This window comes from Monodon monoceros, unplaced genomic scaffold (assembly GCF_005190385.1).
Source record: "Monodon monoceros isolate NGI ecotype Baffin Bay Population unplaced genomic scaffold, NGI_Narwhal_1 Super_Scaffold_12, whole genome shotgun sequence".
NCBI lineage: Eukaryota > Metazoa > Chordata > Mammalia > Artiodactyla > Monodontidae > Monodon > Monodon monoceros.
In genome coordinates this window covers 115,730,802-115,747,876 of record NW_021703768.1, presented here as the reverse complement: position 1 = coordinate 115,747,876, position 17,075 = coordinate 115,730,802, and the positions used below count along the sequence as shown (strand labels likewise).

Genomic DNA, 17,075 nt, shown 5'->3' with positions numbered 1-17,075 from the left:
CTTCGTGGTGGGTGAGCTTGGACTCTGCAGACCTGGGGGGAGGGCAGGGAGCGGGGACAGGTAGCCCCTGGGGTTACCCCACTCTGGTACTGGCCTCACCGTCCCCTCCCTCTAAACACCAGGATGCTGAAATTGGTGGTGGTGCTCGTTTCCTCTGATTTTCCTTAATCTCTAGATGCATTCTCTATCCCCACCCCACCCCCAAGACACATTTACGATGTGACAGCCTCCGTGCTAAACACTTGACAGGCATTTGTCCTCACAATGCCTTATGAAGTAGGTTCCATTCTCATCCCCATTTCACTGAAGAAGAAACAGGTTCAGAGAGGGCAGGCGACTTGCTCAAGGTCAGAGAGCCCGGCAGTGGTAGAGCCAGGATTCCAATCCAGACAGTCTAGAACCCTCTAGCTGAACCCCAGCTCATCCCAAGAACTGTTTTCTGGGGCCCCAGAATGAATCAGACAAAGCTTTCATCTTACCAGGGTTCTTGAGTCAAATCAAATAGGGGAGGCAGACACGTGAACACATCATTTCTCTTCATTCATTCAACGATTACTTATCACATATCTGCTCCACTCTAGGCATTAAAGATATAAGGAGAAGTAAGGAGGGTTCTCCCCTTTTTGCAGGTCATAGGCCAGTAAGGGAGACAGACAAGTAAACAAGCAATTTTAACAGTGTGATATGTGCTATCATGGGGGAAGCACAGTGACTGTGGGAGCCCCTAATCCAGCTCCCACCCACTGACGTGGTTCCCAGTCAGTCAGAGAGCCGACTCACCATTTTAAAATAATTCCAGGAGGCTGGGTGGGGGAGGAATGGTGGTGAGACCAGCCAGGAAACCATGCAATCATCCAGGAGAGAGGGTGAGGTCTGGGTGCATCAGCACCAGCTATCACAGAGACTCTCTTCAGGGGCCTCCGAGTCAGAGGCAGAGAGCAAGAAAAACTGACACCCAAATTTACTGACAGGCATCTCAGCCCAAAGTGCATCCATTTCCCATGGTATGGAGGCAATAGGATAGTTAGAGAGGCTGGATGGAAGAGTCCTCTCTTTTTCCTCCTCTAATCATCACCCTATCTTGTCTACCCATATTATGAGGAACGCTGTTTTAGGGCAAAGTCAAAATGAGTGACTGAAGAGGAAGCTGGCACCCAGAACCAGGGAGAAGAGCTTCACTTGGGCAGAGGCTGCACTTCTGTTCCTATCAGCAAAGGGAGGGGATCTTTGGAACTGAAAGGACCCAGTTTCCCTCTGGTCAAGCCACAGAGAGAGCCATCATGGCAGGATGACGATGTCTTTAGGCTGACATCGGACTCATTGTTTTTTTCAAAAATATATTGCAGTAAAATATACATAACATAAAATTTACCATTTTAAGTGTCCTATTCAGTGGCATTAAGTACATTTGCAATGTTGTGCAACCATCACCAGTATCCATATGCAGAACTTTTTTTATCATCCCAAACAGAAACTCTGTACCCATGAAACAGTAATTCCCCATCCTGTTCCCTCCCCTCTGGCCCCTGGTAACCTCTGTTATAGTTTTTGTCTCTCTAAATTTGCCTCTTCTAGGTACCTCATGTAAGTGAAGATATTTGTCCATAATATTTGTCCTTTTATGCCTGGCTTAGCATAATGTTTTCAGCGTTCATCCGTGTTGTAGCATGCATCGGAATTTCATTTCTTTCTAAGGCTGAATAATATTCCGTTGTATGTATGTACCACATTTTGTTTTGTTTATCCTCTCATCTGTTGATGGACATTGGGGTTGTTTCTACCTTTTGACTATTGTGAATAATGAATATTAGTGAGCAAGTATCTGTTTATGGATTCTGTTTCTATTCATCATTCATCTCATCTCAGCAATTACCAGAGGGATTAAAGTTAGATTTAAGAAGGATTTTCTGGTTTCCTACTACCAATGACCAAAGCAGCAGCATCTCCCTCTTTGGATAGTTTTCTTAACTCAAGTCTCTTCTACCTCCTCTAATCCCACCCCTAGACTGGGGTAATGCCCAGAATGGCTGCACTGGTATTAGAAAGAGGCTTTACAGGGGTCACTCTGGGGTCATAACTCTGGATGGTTTATTTTTAGGAGCTGGGTGGCAGGGGTCTCACGGTCTTCTCCTGGGCTCTGGGTACTTTTGCCACCACTACCCACCCCAGACCCAGACTTTCTCCTTTCCCTGGCAACATCCAGGCTGTCTCCCTTTTTCTCTCCCAGGCTAAATTGGGAGTGTGAAGCTGCTCTTCTTCCCAATTTAGCTTTTGAATTAAAGTGAGAACTGAATGTGGCTGGAAAGCTGACTCCCATCTGTGTGTGTGAGGGAGAGAAAAGCAGAGCAAGTGAGCATGAGCACATGCGGGGGGGAGTCCATGAGAGGGTAGGTGATCTGGGCAGCCGCTGTTTAATGCAGACACCCATCCTCAGGTGCAGGCAAACAGCTCAGCAGAGAGATGCTGAGGTTGGAAGGTTGGTGTTTTTCCAGGAGCAGAAGAATACTGCATGGATATCATTCGAACATTCCAGAAAAATGTGCTGAGTTCTTATAGTGTGCCAGGCCCTGTACTAGATGCTGGTGGACCAGGTAGACCCATCACCTATGCCCTGGCTTTCAGTCCAGTGGGGAAACAGGGTGATGTATGCTGTCAGGGAAGAGAACAGAAGGCCACAGGGGCCTGGACTGAGTGTGGTGTCACATCTAAGCTGAGAATTGGAGCACATGCAGGAGCTGACCAAGTGAAGCAGGAGACCAAGAGCGCTCGGGCAGAAGGCACTGCGTGTTCAAAGATTTGAGTGGGCCTGGCTTCCCCAAAGGAGGACACTGGCCCCGGGAGCCCACCAGGTGGGCTCAAGAGGGCCAAGAGCTCCCATCTCCTCCTCGTCCTCTTCTTCCAGGGAGAACAGAGCCAGATGAGAATGACTGGGCCAGAGAAGTCTGGGAGCACGTGAGTCCCTTCTGCTCAGGCTCTAAATAGTTGAGGCAGGGGGAGGAGGGAAGCCTCAGATCTCCTCCTGAGTCACCACTCAGAAAGCTGGACCTGGCAGGTCCAAGACGGACATAGAAGAGAGGAAATGGGATCTCAGTTGCATCAGAGGAGACAAAGGAATCAAGAAGGGTCTCTGCTTGGTTTAACTTACTCCATCCTTTCCTGGGAGGCTGGCTGAGTTGGTCTCTGGGGGACCTGTCCTCTTCTAACCAAATGGCAATGAATCATGATCTGGCTGAGATAGGAACAGGTCGAAATCTTGGCAAAGAAAGACCTTCTCTTGACGGGAAAAGGAGAGAGCTCTCTGGGGGGCCATGCATTTCTCTGTCAGCTCTCTAGTGAGTTCCCCAATGACAGGCACAGCTAAGGGATGCTGGTGTAAAACTTGCCATTAATATTTCAAGCAGCATTATTTATTGATCACTCATCTGGCTGGGACAAAAGGAGAGGGTAATACATTAGGTATTCAGGGCTGGTGGGGTCAGTTTGGGAAAGAGGTCAGGCAAAGGTAGGTCATTGAGGAGTCTCGGCCCTGGCTGCTGGAAAAGTACTTTGGGATTCCAGGGTTTGGAGATTAGGGTCTTTGTCTCCTTTTTCATCCCTACAGTACCCCAGATGAAAATAAGGGAAAGGGAAGGGGACAGGGACACCTGGGGGGAGGCCTGGGACTGCCACTGTGGCCATCAAGGAGATCATATCCAGGGAATCCTGCAGCTAGGTTAGCATTCCTCTCTCCCGCCCAACCCGTCCCTCCCAAATTCCCTACCCCTTGCCACCTCTTGGGTCCCTCTCCAGACCTGACCCTGAAATCAGCTCCAGCATCCTCTTTAGATGCCATTTCAGAGCCCAGGTTGGGTTCCTTGGGCTGTAGGGCCCTCCCAGGGTCAGCTTGGCAATTTCCCTGCTCCCAGGAGGTGCCCGATCCTCGCCCAAAGGGAGTACCTGCCCACTGGGTCTGACCATCTCCTGTGCACACAAACTGGGGTTAGGAAGTGATTGAGAATCCACAGCTGTCCTATCTACCCACAAGGATGCTTTCTTCATGAACCTCCAACTCCAGGGAGTGGGGTATAAAGCATCCTACTCAGCAGACTGACTGCTGAATGTAAGACTGTCCCCGGCAAGGGCCAGAGAATCCCACAGTGGGAGCGAGCTGCGCCATCTAGTGGGCTCTTTTCCTCCTTGCAGGCATCCCTTCCACCCATCGCTGCCTGCAGCCTAGATAAGCGACAAGCTCTCGGGTAGAAACCAAATGGCTCTAAGACTTGAGGTGCTCTCCTCCTCCATGCAGGCCTGACCCAGCTCAGAGAGCGAAAAACTGGGGGGGAATTTGTGAGGGAGATGATCACGTACTGGCTGATATTTAAGGCAGTGGGGAAGCCAGCAGTACCTTTAGGCCTGGAAACAGTCTCTCCCTATTATCCAGAATGCCACATATATGGGGACCAGAGCCCCCAGAGCCCCTCCTTCCTCTACCTAACACCCTTTCCTCCAGGCTGAGCAAGGCTGGGCTCAGCTCTACCGGTCAAGGAAGAGCTGGCATAGGCTGGAGCGGCAGCTACCTTTCCTCTGACATCACAGCCTGGAAATCCCATTTTAAGCAGGTTCTTTGGGTGTGGGGCACACACAAGAAAGGGAGGGGAGCCAGCTGAAGCAGCTTCAGGCCTGAGGCCATTTTAGCCAGGGACCTCAGGCCTGGAGGGCTGCCCAGTGTCCCCAAGATGGTCTGGGCATGGGTCACAGGGCTAGACCTCAGCCCCCACTCCAGAGCTAATCTCTCTTAATGCCCAGTGGGAATCCAGGCAATGATCAAGCACTCTCCACATAGCTCTAGCCATACACCTGTTATGACTTCTCTTCCCCACTCCCCTGGCCTAGAGAGATCTATTGAGGCAGAGGGGAGAGGGTAGGTGGTCCCAGGGGACGAGACAGCAAAGGGTCACATATACCCAGATGTGTCTCCCCAGCCTCCTCCCCCACATTCTGTTTGTCACTCTCCATCTCTCCTCTCCTACCCTGCACCACAGGGGTCAGGCCCTGTGCCTAGTTCTAGGAGGTTGAATGTTTCCATGGCAATGGACCAATGAACTTGGAAATCTGAGCATGTTTCTGTTGACACAGGGCAACCCAGATGTGCACGGAGAGCCTGGCAATGTGGAATCTGGCAGTGACCTCCTTAGCCACTGGTCACTGTGGATGGAAGTGTGTTATCTGAGTGTGTGTGAATGTGTGTGTGTGTGTGTGTGTGTGTGTGTGTGTGTGTGTGTGTGATATGCAGCAAATGGGATTAAGGTTAGAGAAGGCCTAACCTGCTTTCCTGGCCATATGGTAGCTGCTAGCAGGAGACTGCAGCATCTTACTCTCTGGAGATCTTTCTAGAACAAGGGTGTCTCTCCCCTGAATTCTACCCTGACACTTCCTCTCCTTTCTGATAGAGAAAGGGGCCAAATTGCCCAGAGGTCAATGGTGAAAGGAATGCCATTCAAAGGTCTATTGACTGGAAGAATCCAGGAAAGATGAAAAGGGCATCTCACACCCCACCTCCACTGCCACCTCAGTTCAGGAGGTTCTTGGCCAACTGGCTCAAGTGTGGCAGAAGGACATGCCCTTGTGATGCCAGGGAAGGGAGAGGAAAGCCTGATGTAGGGACATTTTGCCAACCTTGGGGTCCAGGGCCTGGAGTTAGTTCCCCACTCATACTCCCTACCCCATCCCCGGCGGCTATGCTTCCTCTGTTTTCCTTCCGCAAGGCTGAGCCGCTATTTCTCTTGCTTCCTTCACCCTCCCCCTCCTCCTTCCCTCCCTCTCTACTCTTTTCCTTTGTCTCTTCCAACGCTGCCTCTGATCCTCTGTCATCCTTTCCTTCTCCTGGCTTCTACCTCAGGATCTCGTCCCCACCAGCTGTGCCCCTCCACCCCTGGAGACCTTGGGTCTACCTCCCCAGAACTCAGACTCCATGCGCTACAGCCCCCCTCCTCCTTCTCTCCTCCACCCCAGCCCAGCAGCTCAGGGCTCGACCCCTCCCTCCTCAGGCCACATGGGCATGCCTCGTTGGCCCCAGCCCTTGGTTCCCTGTCCTCCTTGTCTGTCCCCAGGGTCAGACATGAACCATGGGGCTGGTTCCTCATCTCCACCTCTCCCCTCATCCCACCTATCTCCTCCTTTCAGTGTCTGGCTCACCGTTTCTAGGCACTATGGGCATCCAATCTCCTGGTTCTGACCAGGAGCCCCCATATCCCATTCTCTCTTCCCTGGGGGCCTCATCATGATCTCTGTCCCTAGAGCTTACACCTGGCACTTTCTGTGAGGTACCAGAATGTGCAGGGGTCTCAGGGTAAGATTCTGAGGGACAGGACAACCTCTGAGGGTTGTCGCTCGCTCTTCAAAAGTCCTGGCCCCGCCTAGTCCCCTGGCTCTACCTTGAACCTCAAAACCATCTTCCCAGACTGAACCGCCTCAAGGCTATCTCTTACCTTGGAGATCAGAACTCCTGGGGTTCACAGTCTGGCCTCTTCCCCCCTCCATCCCACAGCTGAGCCCTGCTTCTCACTTGAAGTCCTTCCCACCTGTGGACTGGTAGAACAAGAACAAAGCACAGAGGCCAAAATAAATGAGGTGCCAGAATTTGGTTTATTGGCTCATCCAGTGCGAAAGGTCCATTGTGCACCCTCTTTCCATGGATTTGGGAGCCCCCTGGCTCCTAATATCTTTTTCTTCTTCATACATTCCTCCGAGCCCTGACTGAAGCCACGGCAGAAGCTGGGGCAAAGTGTGGGGCAAAGGCTGGGCTCTGACGGGGGTCTGCTTACATGGGGCCTCGTCTGCTTGGCGTAAGACGAGGACCCTAGGGCGAAGGAAGATGGGCCCCCAGGTGAGGAGGAAAGGAACCAGCTCAGCAAGGGCCTCTACTGAGGGCTCTGAGGGGTGGAGCCTAGTCCAAGGGCAGGGCAGGAATGGGAGGAGGCAAAGGGGAGAGGATCAAGGGCAGAGGAGGAGGTGAGAGGCCCCTCAGAGCCCTACTCTCTCATGGGCTGGGGTCCTCTGAGGCTCAGAGAGTAGGAGGGAGGGCTGAGGGTGGGGGGAGGTTACTGCTAGAGGGAAAGTCCTTTACTCAAAACCCCCCAGCTCTAGACCCAGAAAGATGCACACACACGTACACTCTCACACGCACAGCCCTGGAGCCCCAGCTCTTTTCAGTGGGCGCATGTAGCACACAGCCCTACCCAAGGCCCTCAGCTGCAGCTCTGGCCTGGCCCTCCTGGTCATTTCAGTGCACACTAAGCCCGTGTCCTCCATTCACAGCTTCAGGCCCAGAGCCCCTGCCCAGGTTCTCCGAGGCCTTCCCCACTCCCTCCCTCTCTCCCAGGGCCTTCAGGCCTGTCTCTGGTCATTCTGGGCTGTGACTGGCCCCCGACCCCGACCCAGGGAGAGCGGTGGGACCATGTTAGGACTTCAGACAAGGGAATGGCCATGGTCTTCAGCAAGGCACTGGGTGGGCGGGGGCAGGGCTGGAGCAGGGAGAAGAGCGCTCAGGCTCTGAGGAGCCCACACCTCCTCGAGTGGCTCAGTCCTCAGCTCCTGGTCCAGCCTCTACCCTCAGCCCCCACAGCAGGGCCTCCCTCCTCTTTTCCAAGCCCTTCTGGGGGAGGGGCCACTGGGCAGGCACCAGAACCAGCCATCTGAGAGGCCCTAGGGCCTGAGAATGAGGGCTGCTGGCACAGTGTGGAGCTGGGGCTCTGCAGCCTGGGGCAGGGGGTGCGTGCCGGGGCCTCAAGCGGAGTCACCCCCCGCGGAGATCTTCTTCTTGGGCCGGGTCTTCAGCGTCTTGGAAGCCAGTGGCTGTGGGAAGGAGACAGGAAGACAGAAGGCTCAGCCTGGAGTTGCAACCCCTCGCCATTTCCCCAAGCTCTGGCCCAGCTCTCACCTCAGCTTTGGGCACTTTTTTGATGGATTTGGCCCTCTTAGGGGCCTTGTCTCCCATGTCATCCTCAGAGATCTCTGTCCGGGGATCTGCCTGGTTCGTGCCTGACCTTAAACTCACGGCAGGGTCATCTCCTGGTTCGGGGAGGAAAGAAGAACAGCGGTCTTGCCTTTCTCCCACCTGGCCTCCTTGCCCCTGTGCCCCATGCCCAGCCCTGGGCCTGGCCTGTACCTAAGTCCTCAATGGTGTCCAGGAGGCTGCCAGGGCTGGGTCTGAGGCGGCCGTCGGGCCCCTGCAGGGGCAGCGCATCCTCGTCCCGGATCAGGGTCAGGTCCTGCATGCTGAAGCTTCGGAGCTTCTCTGACAGCACCCCCTGGCCCTAGGGTCACCACCACGCACCGGGAGAACCGGAGGAAGGGGCGGGGTGGAGATAGAGGTCACTGTGGGGCACTGGGCAGCCACTGGGCTCAGTGCTCTCCCCGCAGTGTCCTCACCCCGTCCTACGGCAGCACTGACAGGCTGGGGCCATGCTTTCCCTTTGGAGAGATGAGGAAACTGGCCCGTTGAGTGGAAGTTCCTTAGCTGGAGGATGTTAGAGGCAGGACTGGAACCCTAAGCTGCACAAGACCCCAAACCTTCACACACCTGAGGACCTGGTGGATGCAAAGGGGCTTGGCCAGGGGGACGAGATGAGCAAAGTGGGGCCCTGGGAGCTGGGTCTGCCCCCATCTCACCTTGGCAGCAGCCGTGACCGCGGCATTAGCGGCCAGGTTCAGACCCCTCTTGCCCACCCTCATCATGGTCTCATAGCTCTTGTCTCGGGCCTGTGTGATGTACTCGTCGATCTCCTGAGGGGTCGGAGGGGAAGCAGGAAGAGGTGAGGGGTGGGCCCTGCTGGCCAGGCCCTGCCCTGCCCTTGTTCACACCTGGACAAAGGCACTGCTTGCCCCAGGAGGCCAGGGCCCTGCCAGATCACCCATAGGGAGAGCCACGAATGCACGTGGTTACAGGCACTGGGCTGCCTTGACCTGGGGCAGATAGGAAGGGAGCTTCCCTCGTCCCAACAGACCTTCTCCTTGTTGGACAGTGTTGGGTGCACGAACTTGCGGTAGAGCACGCTGGAGCCTTTGGTATAAGGGGACAGCAGCCATATCACAAAGGCAATCTTGAGCTCAAAGTAGAATGGAAACCTGTTGGGTGGAGAGAGGCAAGCGGCGGAGCCTGGGGCAGGGAGTCAGGAGGTGCACCGACTCTCTGCATGACCCTGGCTGGCCCCCCACCCCTTAGTGCACTGAGGTCCCCATGTGGCTCAGGAGACTGGTCAAGGGGAGGCTCAACTGAGACTCCAAGTGGGAAGGTGAGAGGTGATCCCGCAGGAACTCCCTGCAGCAGTGGCTCTCCTCACCCTCTTCTGACAGAAGACTACCCACTCCTCTGTCCTGGGGTCAACACCACGGCGAGATCCCTAAACTTCCAGGTGCACTCTTGGGTCCTCACCCCATTCTCTTCCTGCCCTTCCTCCCATGAAGAAGCCGGGCTTCTCCAGCTGTGCTCTGGATCTACCCCTTGATGCCACGGCATGGCCCCTGCTTTTAAGGATCGTTCTCCATTCCCCAAGGCTCTTTCCCAGGCCACACACTCCCTCAGGTCTCCTCCATCCTCATCAAAGCTCCCTCCTTTGCTTGTGTCAAGAGGCACCTACACTCACTGTTCTCAATTTTTAACCCATTACACTTTCCTAATGTGACCCCATTCAACTTCCTCTTCTAAAACGGTTTTTCTCAAAGGCCATAGGCCCTTGAAATCTACAAATGCAAGGATGTTTTGTCCTCTGCCTCTGTAAAACTCTTTTCTTTGGACTTCCAGTGCACCGTGCTACGTCAGTCCTCTCTCCCAAGAGGCACTTGCTCATTCAGTAAACATTTTGAGCCCCTGCTGTGAATATACAGATGATTAGGGCATTCCATGTCCTCAAAGGACACGTACATAGTCTAGCAGTGCCTAGAAAAAGCCTTTGAAATACAAGCATCCAATGTTTATAAGGAGTCATACGCTTATTTTACAAATAGGGAAACTGAGGCCTAGGAAACTGTGACCTGCCAAGGTCACGGCAAGTCCGGCAGAAGCAGGTTTCCTGAATTCTATTGTGGTGATTTGGCTACCACCAGAAAGAAATGTGAGGGTTATATCTGTTCTTATTCTGCTGATCAAGCCAGGCCTGGATGGGGATTGGGGGGAGGGGACACCCAGGACCCCATGGAACTGTTGGGGGATTCCACCCTGGGTCTCAGTCTTCTGTTTGACTGGCTGTGTAGAAAAAGTCAGAGGCCCTGGTCCCTCAGAATGCAGGGAGGGGACACTAGATCTCACCAGGAGAGCACAATATCTGTGAGTGTCTCGGCAGTGGTGAAGAAGGCAAAGACGATCCAGTACATCATCCATTTCACCTGAAGGTACAGAGGGTGGTGTTGGCTGGGTCCTTGGGGGAACACCCAGGACCCCCCACCTTTGCCTGCCAACCATGCTGGAGGTGCTGTGGGGGACGCTCAGGACCTCAACTTTGCCTGCGTATCACACCAGGCCTGGAGGAAAGGAACACACAGGAACCTCCCCTGAACCAGGTCTCATTAGTGCTGACAGCATTAGTACAAAGTCATCCCCACCTGTCATGTGACCCAGTGTCCTCCCTGATCTCTGCCACGTGGGTTGGGTGGGAGATAAAGGGTCATACACTCACATATTCCTTCACGTTTTTTGTCTTCACGGCCTTGTAGGAAGAATAGGCTGGGTACAGGGTGCCAAAGATGAGCCTAGGGAGGCAGGCATGGTTACTGGGCCCCTCGGCCAAGAGCAGTAGCCTTTCCCTCCCAGCTCTGCATCAGTCCCTGGGTAGGTAAGGGGAGAATGGACAGAACTCCAGAGTGCCACATCAGCTGGACTGATGAACTCAGGTCAGGGGTTTAGGTCAAAGCAGGCAAGCCTGAGGTGATACACAAGCATGGAAGCCCCAGCCAGCTAGGGTGATGCCTCATAACACCCCCCCGCCCCTTTTTTTTTTTTTGGCTGTGCCGCACAGCGTGTGGTATCTTAGTTCCCCAACCAGAGATCAAACCTGGGCCCCCAGCAGTGAGGGTACCGAGCCCTAACCACTGGACGCCAGGGAATTCCTCTGTAACCCTTTATTCAGTTTTTCTCCAGCCCCTGAGGCACAGAAAGACCCAGAGGCCAGAGGGTCTGATGTGGCCTCTTCAGCCCTGATCCTTGTTTGTGCATAAGCATATCAGGGGTGGGGGTCTGGTCACTGCCACAGGGTTGTCTTCCTTCTTGACACCACTCCCATTCATACCCATCTGCCCTTACCCTCTACCTCCCTGTTGCAGAGCCAAGCTGGGTAGGGCCACCTAACAGGGTACTCTACCTGGCAGTCAGAGGTACCACTGTAGCCCTTGGGGCCTGGGGAGCAGAGGGCACAGGGGCAGGAGGCCCTGAGAGAGGTTTATTCCCCCATGTAAACACTTTTGGGAATAGGCTCAGGGTAGTGTGCTGGGCTGGAGGTCCTGGCTAGAGTGGAGTCCGGTGTTGATCCCATCAGAGATCACATACAGGGCACAGGTGAGGGAAGGAGAGGACCGATGCCGCTCAGCGAGCTCATTCACACGAGAGAAGCAGACACTGGGAAGGTCACAGGGAGGTCTGAGGCCCCTGGATTCCCTCTGGGGTGGGATGCGGGAGAGGCAGGAGGGAGACTCTGGTGGGTCTAGAGGAAGCCAGAACACAAGCACATGACAGCAGGGAGGGGATTCTGGGGTGTCAGTCCCCCAAGGTAGAGGCTTAGGGGCAGGGACCTGAGCTGGGGCAGGAGTTGGCTGAGGCCCATGTGGAGCCCCTGCCAGGCCCAGCCCCTTGACAATGTGTGGTACTGCCTGTTCCCCCATGGACTTGCCTCACTGAGGCAGGACACTTCTGAGAAATAGGCTTTGGAGATGGGGTGGGGGGCGGAATCCTCAAGGACAAAGTCCCCGGTTGTGGGAGAGGGTGCCCTCCTGCAGCCTGGGGGAGGTGGGAGGGACGTAGCTGGCAGCCTGAAATGAAGGCCACCTAACACCCTCCCCTCCACGGCTTTCACAATTCCAGGCTGGCCACACACATCCTCTCCCAGTTACCTCCCACACTTTGTCCTCCAAGCATCTCTGCTTCCCATATCCCGTCCTCCCTGGGGGGTCTTCAGAGCATGTGCCCTCACCCCCCAGTCTCCTGACAGTCAGTGGAAGAGGCAGGAGAAACCCGGCCCTTTGGGGAGGCCAAGGCTGCCACGGCCCTAAGCTATGGAATGAGGAGGCCCTGCCTTGCTCCCCGGGCTCTTCCATTAGCCCTCTCCCCAAGGGAGATGAGGGCCCAGGTTTGAGGAGCTCCTCCAGTCAGATCTGCGACGTGGGGGAGGGGACAAGCCGCCTCCCTTGATAAATCAAGCCGTGCTGCCCAGCCCCTGGGGTGAGGGAGGGCGAAGAAACAGGGAAATTAAAAATAAAAGGGGTGGGAAGCCAGGTCTCATGCTCCTCTAACAGTTCCCCCTCCTCCAGGTCCCACACCTCCACGTCTCTGGGGACCCCAAATAGGGACGATGTGCCTTTAGGTGACTCTGCTGTATGAAGCCACGGAGTGGTCCATCCCGGGCTTCAATACCCCTCACCTCCCATCCCTAGCCCCCATCCCCCTCCCAACCGGCCGCGCCCCGCCGCCGCCGCCGCCGCCGCACTCACACCACCAGGCGAGAGATGATCCAGGACACCATGGCGGGGCCGGGCGGGGCGCAGGGCGGGAACCCGGCCCGGGCCGAGGATGCAGCTGCTGGAGGCCGAGCAGCGGCGGCAGCAGGAGCCGCACTAGCAGCAGCACCCGCAGCAGCAGCCGCCGCGGGGGCCGCGGAGCGCCGAGCCGCCGCCGTTAAAGGGGAGGTCCTTGCCGCAGCGGCGGGCCGTGGGCGGTGGCGGCTCTTAAAGGGGAGGCCGCGGCGGCGGCGCGCCCCCTGCACCTGCTGTCGCCGGGCATGCGCCTTTGACCTGCCTTCTTCTAATCGCTTGTTCACCTTTCTTGGGTTCCAAGCCCTGGGTTGAGGTCCTCAGAGGCCTTCATGGTTCCATCCTGACATCCTAGCCCTCCTCCTGCCCTGCCCACAACAGTATGAAAGAACATCCCACGAGGAATAATAGCTATGACTTATTGAGTGCTTACTGTGTGCCAGGCCCTGTGCTAAGAGCGTCACATGCATTATTTCAGTGACCATCCTGTAAGGTAGAGGTTATAGTTATTCTCATTTTGAAGGTAAGAAAATGGGAAGCTTTAGGGAGGTTCAATAACTTGCCAAGGGTCACAGAACCACAAAGTCATGCTGCTAAGATAGGAGCTCAGGAAGTCTACTAAACGGGCTACTTCTCCCAACTGCTGACTATCAAACCCTCCTCCCCCATCACAGGCCGTCAAGACACCCACCCAGGAAGTCCTGAAGTCAAAGGTAGAGGGGCATCTGTCCACCCCACCATCACCAATCACTCCAGTTGGAAAAGGACCTAACCCCGTTCCCAATCTGATCTGCTTTTTCAGTTTTGTAAGGGAACTGAGCCCTGTGCTCTCAAGGTGGATACCCTGGGGCAGGGGAGTGCCTCTTGGTAAACAGAGGCTGGTAGAGAGGCCTGGGGTCCAGGTAGGAGATGAATCCAGGGGCTCCAATTCCATCCCCATCAGCAAGCACTGGCGGCAGTGGATGCCCTAATTCTGAAGACATTTATATCCAGAATGTAGGCTAGCCTGCCTCCTGATTTTCACCAAAGCAACAAAGTTCCAGCAACCTCTGCAACCCCCCTTCCCCCACTGCTTTCCTTTCCTGTGCCATTTCAAAGCTTCTGCATTCTTTATGCCGAGGTGTAATCCTCTGATGACCATAGCATCAACCCATGCCCATCCAGGCTGAAAGGACATGCTCAGAACTCTGTATTTCATTTATGGTCCTATTCAAGCTCAGTATCCTTGAACCACACAATGGTCTATTTCTACCCGGATAATTGTATTTCCAGGCTGAAACACTTTGGAAGGTGTTTTTCCAACAGGATCCAGAGAAGCAGCTTCTGATGACCCCTCTTGCTATTCTTTACAACTTCCTCTTCAAAAGGCCTTTTCTAATTGGAACGTAGTCTGTCCTCACCCTTCAAGCCACTTTAATTTCATACGTGGACAGCCAGGCCTCTTGTTTTGATGAACTTTTGTCACTGATTGCCAAAAACCTTGCTCTGGCCACTTCCCATGTCCTTTTCCCCCCAGACTGTTCAGGAAGGTAGGAACCCAGCTTTCCCATAGAGCATAAACTATGGAAAGCCCATCTTTGTTCCTACCCTCTAACTCATGTAGCACCTTCCCTTCATCCCCAAGCCCTCAAACCACAATGACCTGGCACTTCCCTCTCCCAATTGGACACATTCGGGAAGCAAAGAGTAATAATCGGATGCAACAATGTAATGATGATATGAAAATTAACCATCCTCCACCTCCAACCCCATCCTCAACCTGGCCCTGCTTTTTAGAACGGCTGGCACAGGAAGAATTTAGTCCACTACAAACAGATTTGTTAGATTTTTAATAAGAACATGGAAATCCCAATCAGCCCTTCAACAAAATTAAAATACAGAAAGTGAAATTAAAAGTATTCTACAGTAAATGACTTTTATTAAAAAAAAAAATGTAACTGTGAACATATAAACAAGCCTGCAGGGCACTACAGTACAGCCGGGAAGATAGATACATTTTCCAATGTACCTATGGGCCAATGAATTCCATCATTTTCAAATAAATTCTTAATAAAACTCCACTGAGTTGGAAAGTTTTGCTGAAAATATTTCCGGACAAAAAAACCCCCAAAACAAAAAGCCTCATGTAGGAAAGCAAACTTTCCTTCGCATTTGGAACTGTAAGAGGAGTCCCAAGGGAACGCTGGTAATAGATGGAAATGGGTCCTGGAGTCACCAGTGTGTGTATGCGTGGAACACACCAACAGCACAGACATGACAAAGTTCTTTCTCAAGATGGCTGTTCCCTCAAGATAGGACTGAGATGGGATGGGGAGAAACTAAAAGAATCCTACAAAGCCAATTCTTTAAAATTCTGCTTTGGCTGATTTTTGTGCTATATTGGGCAGTTGATTTCTAAAAATCTTATTTCTTCAAAGAGTTTTATCGAAAGGAAGACTAAACGTAATGTGCCTTTCCTCATAATCCAGGAAAACAACTGTGGTATTTCAAAAGTTCTAAAAATATCTACTTTCATGAAATAGTAACTATTTCACTACAAACCTATTTTTCACTAAATACACACATTTCCTAATCCTGGAGCCCCTTGGGAAAAGCAGTGGATTCCCCCTGGGTCCTTCAAGACTCCACTGTTTACAGGAGAGATGGTGGGGAAAGGCTTCACCCGGCTCCCGGGATGGGGTGTGTCAGAGGTCATGTGCAGAGACACCATCAGGCTTCCACCAGGCGTGTTTAAGCAATTAGCCCCCACTTGTACCAGTTACGTGATTCCCCCTACCTCCAAACACATTCCCACTTAACTAGGCACAAGAGAAAAAGAAAAGAAAGGTGTGCCCACATTCCTGGTTTCCACGAATCTCAAATCATGAGAATGTGCAGGAAAGCCCAGCGATATTCAGGCAATTCAGAGTCCCAGAAGGCCACAGGATGGGGATGTGGCACCCTTGGCTTGGAGTCTGAAACTGTGTGTGTGAACAGTGCGACTTTCCTGTGTCAACCTTCAGTGTTGAGGCAGCAAAGAGTGGCTGGAGAGTTTGTAATACTGACCACACTGGCTCCAAGTGAAGGACCTCTGCTCCAGCAGAGAACCCTGCTGTTCCCTGTATGTGTTGTGAGTGAAAGACCTGCTTCACAGGCGAGTTTGGAATTTCTCCACGCCTAAGACCTTGCCAGCTTGGATTCATGAGCCTTGAGGGTGCCAACAGCATCTTTCACTGCGTGATAAATGATGTTCTTCACCTGGAGAGAGCAATCAGCACAGTCAGTTTATGGCAGCCACAGACTGTGTTCTGCAAATGAAAATGTTATGTCCTACACTGACTAAAAGCCTTCTGATTAGTGAGGAAGGCCCTCAACCAGGACTGCATGCTTCCTAAATCAATCCCAAAAGGTGATTTACAAGTCACACAAGATATAGTCTATATTCAAAAAAGAATGATTTCATCATTTGAAAGGCTATGTAATCACCATCCTCTATATGCTGGGAACTACTGTTAAGCTCTTTATGTGGACTTTCATTTAATCCTTACCATAATACTATGAGGCAGATTCTATTATTATCCCCATTTTACAGATGAGAACTGAGGTTCCACGGTTAAGAATCTTACCTGAGGTCCTGTAGCTAATAAGAATGCACTAAAACAATAGTGGGCAGGTAGGATTTATTGGGTATTTTTCCCTTTTGTGCTTATACATATTTTCTAATTTGTCAAAAAGGAACACACATGTGAAGTAAAAGTTATTAAAATAAAGTGAACAGGATAAAGACGGTTTTAAACCAACACTGTGATTATTTCTGAGGAGGTAGAATGGGAAAGAGTACATGGAGGCTTCAATAATGTAGTTGTTGTATATGTATATATTGTGTATATGGTACGTATATGATGCTTTATTTCTTAAGCTGAGTTATGGGCACACAAGCCCCCTTTGCTGTTCTCTATTACATTTTTTGTATTAATTCAATAAATATTTACTGAGTACCTACTATGTGCTAGGGAAAAGCAGTGAATAAAACAGTAAAATCCCTGCCTTCATGGAGCTTAAACAGCTTATGTCCTAGTAGGGATAGAAACAAACATAAAATACATAGTACGTTAGATGGTGAAAAATACTACAGAAGAAAATAAAGCAGTGACAGAGGATTGGGAAGTGACATGTAACAAGTAGAGACCTAATGGAGGTGGGGTCTGAAATATGTATGCCTGAACACTTGCATTATATATCTATAATATCAATGTTATCTATTTATCAATGTGATGGTACTTTGTATAAGAACTTTATGGTTGAAATATTCCATAATTTTGAAAAAGGAACAGCAAAACAGATCAAGTTCAGGGTTAAAGGTGATTAAATCTACCAGCAAC

General features: G+C 52.3%; 2 protein-coding genes across 3 annotated transcripts in view; both read right to left on the bottom strand.

Moving 5' to 3' along the window:
* Positions 1–6,605: 6,605 nt before the first annotated feature.
* Positions 6,606–12,858, bottom strand: REEP2 (receptor accessory protein 2). The gene is made up of 8 exons (XM_029219235.1): positions 12,676–12,858; positions 10,653–10,725; positions 10,286–10,362; positions 8,985–9,105; positions 8,650–8,763; positions 8,147–8,294; positions 7,919–8,049; positions 6,606–7,833 (listed from the first exon to the last, which is right to left on the bottom strand). Exons 1-8 carry the CDS (start codon positions 12,705–12,707, stop codon positions 7,765–7,767), a joined length of 765 nt encoding a protein of 254 aa, XP_029075068.1. The 5' UTR covers positions 12,708–12,858; the 3' UTR covers positions 6,606–7,764.
* Positions 12,859–14,526: 1,668 nt separating this feature from the next.
* The window catches only part of KDM3B (lysine demethylase 3B), a 59,216-nt gene continuing 56,667 nt past the window's right edge, over positions 14,527–17,075 (bottom strand). The window contains exon 24 of one of the 2 annotated variants that reach the window (XM_029216396.1): positions 14,527–15,951. In XM_029216396.1, coding sequence (XP_029072229.1) covers positions 15,871–15,951 — 81 coding nt within the window. In that variant the 3' untranslated portion in view covers positions 14,527–15,870. The remainder of the gene's footprint in view (positions 15,952–17,075) is intronic. The other variant, XM_029216397.1, reaches the window with a different exon arrangement.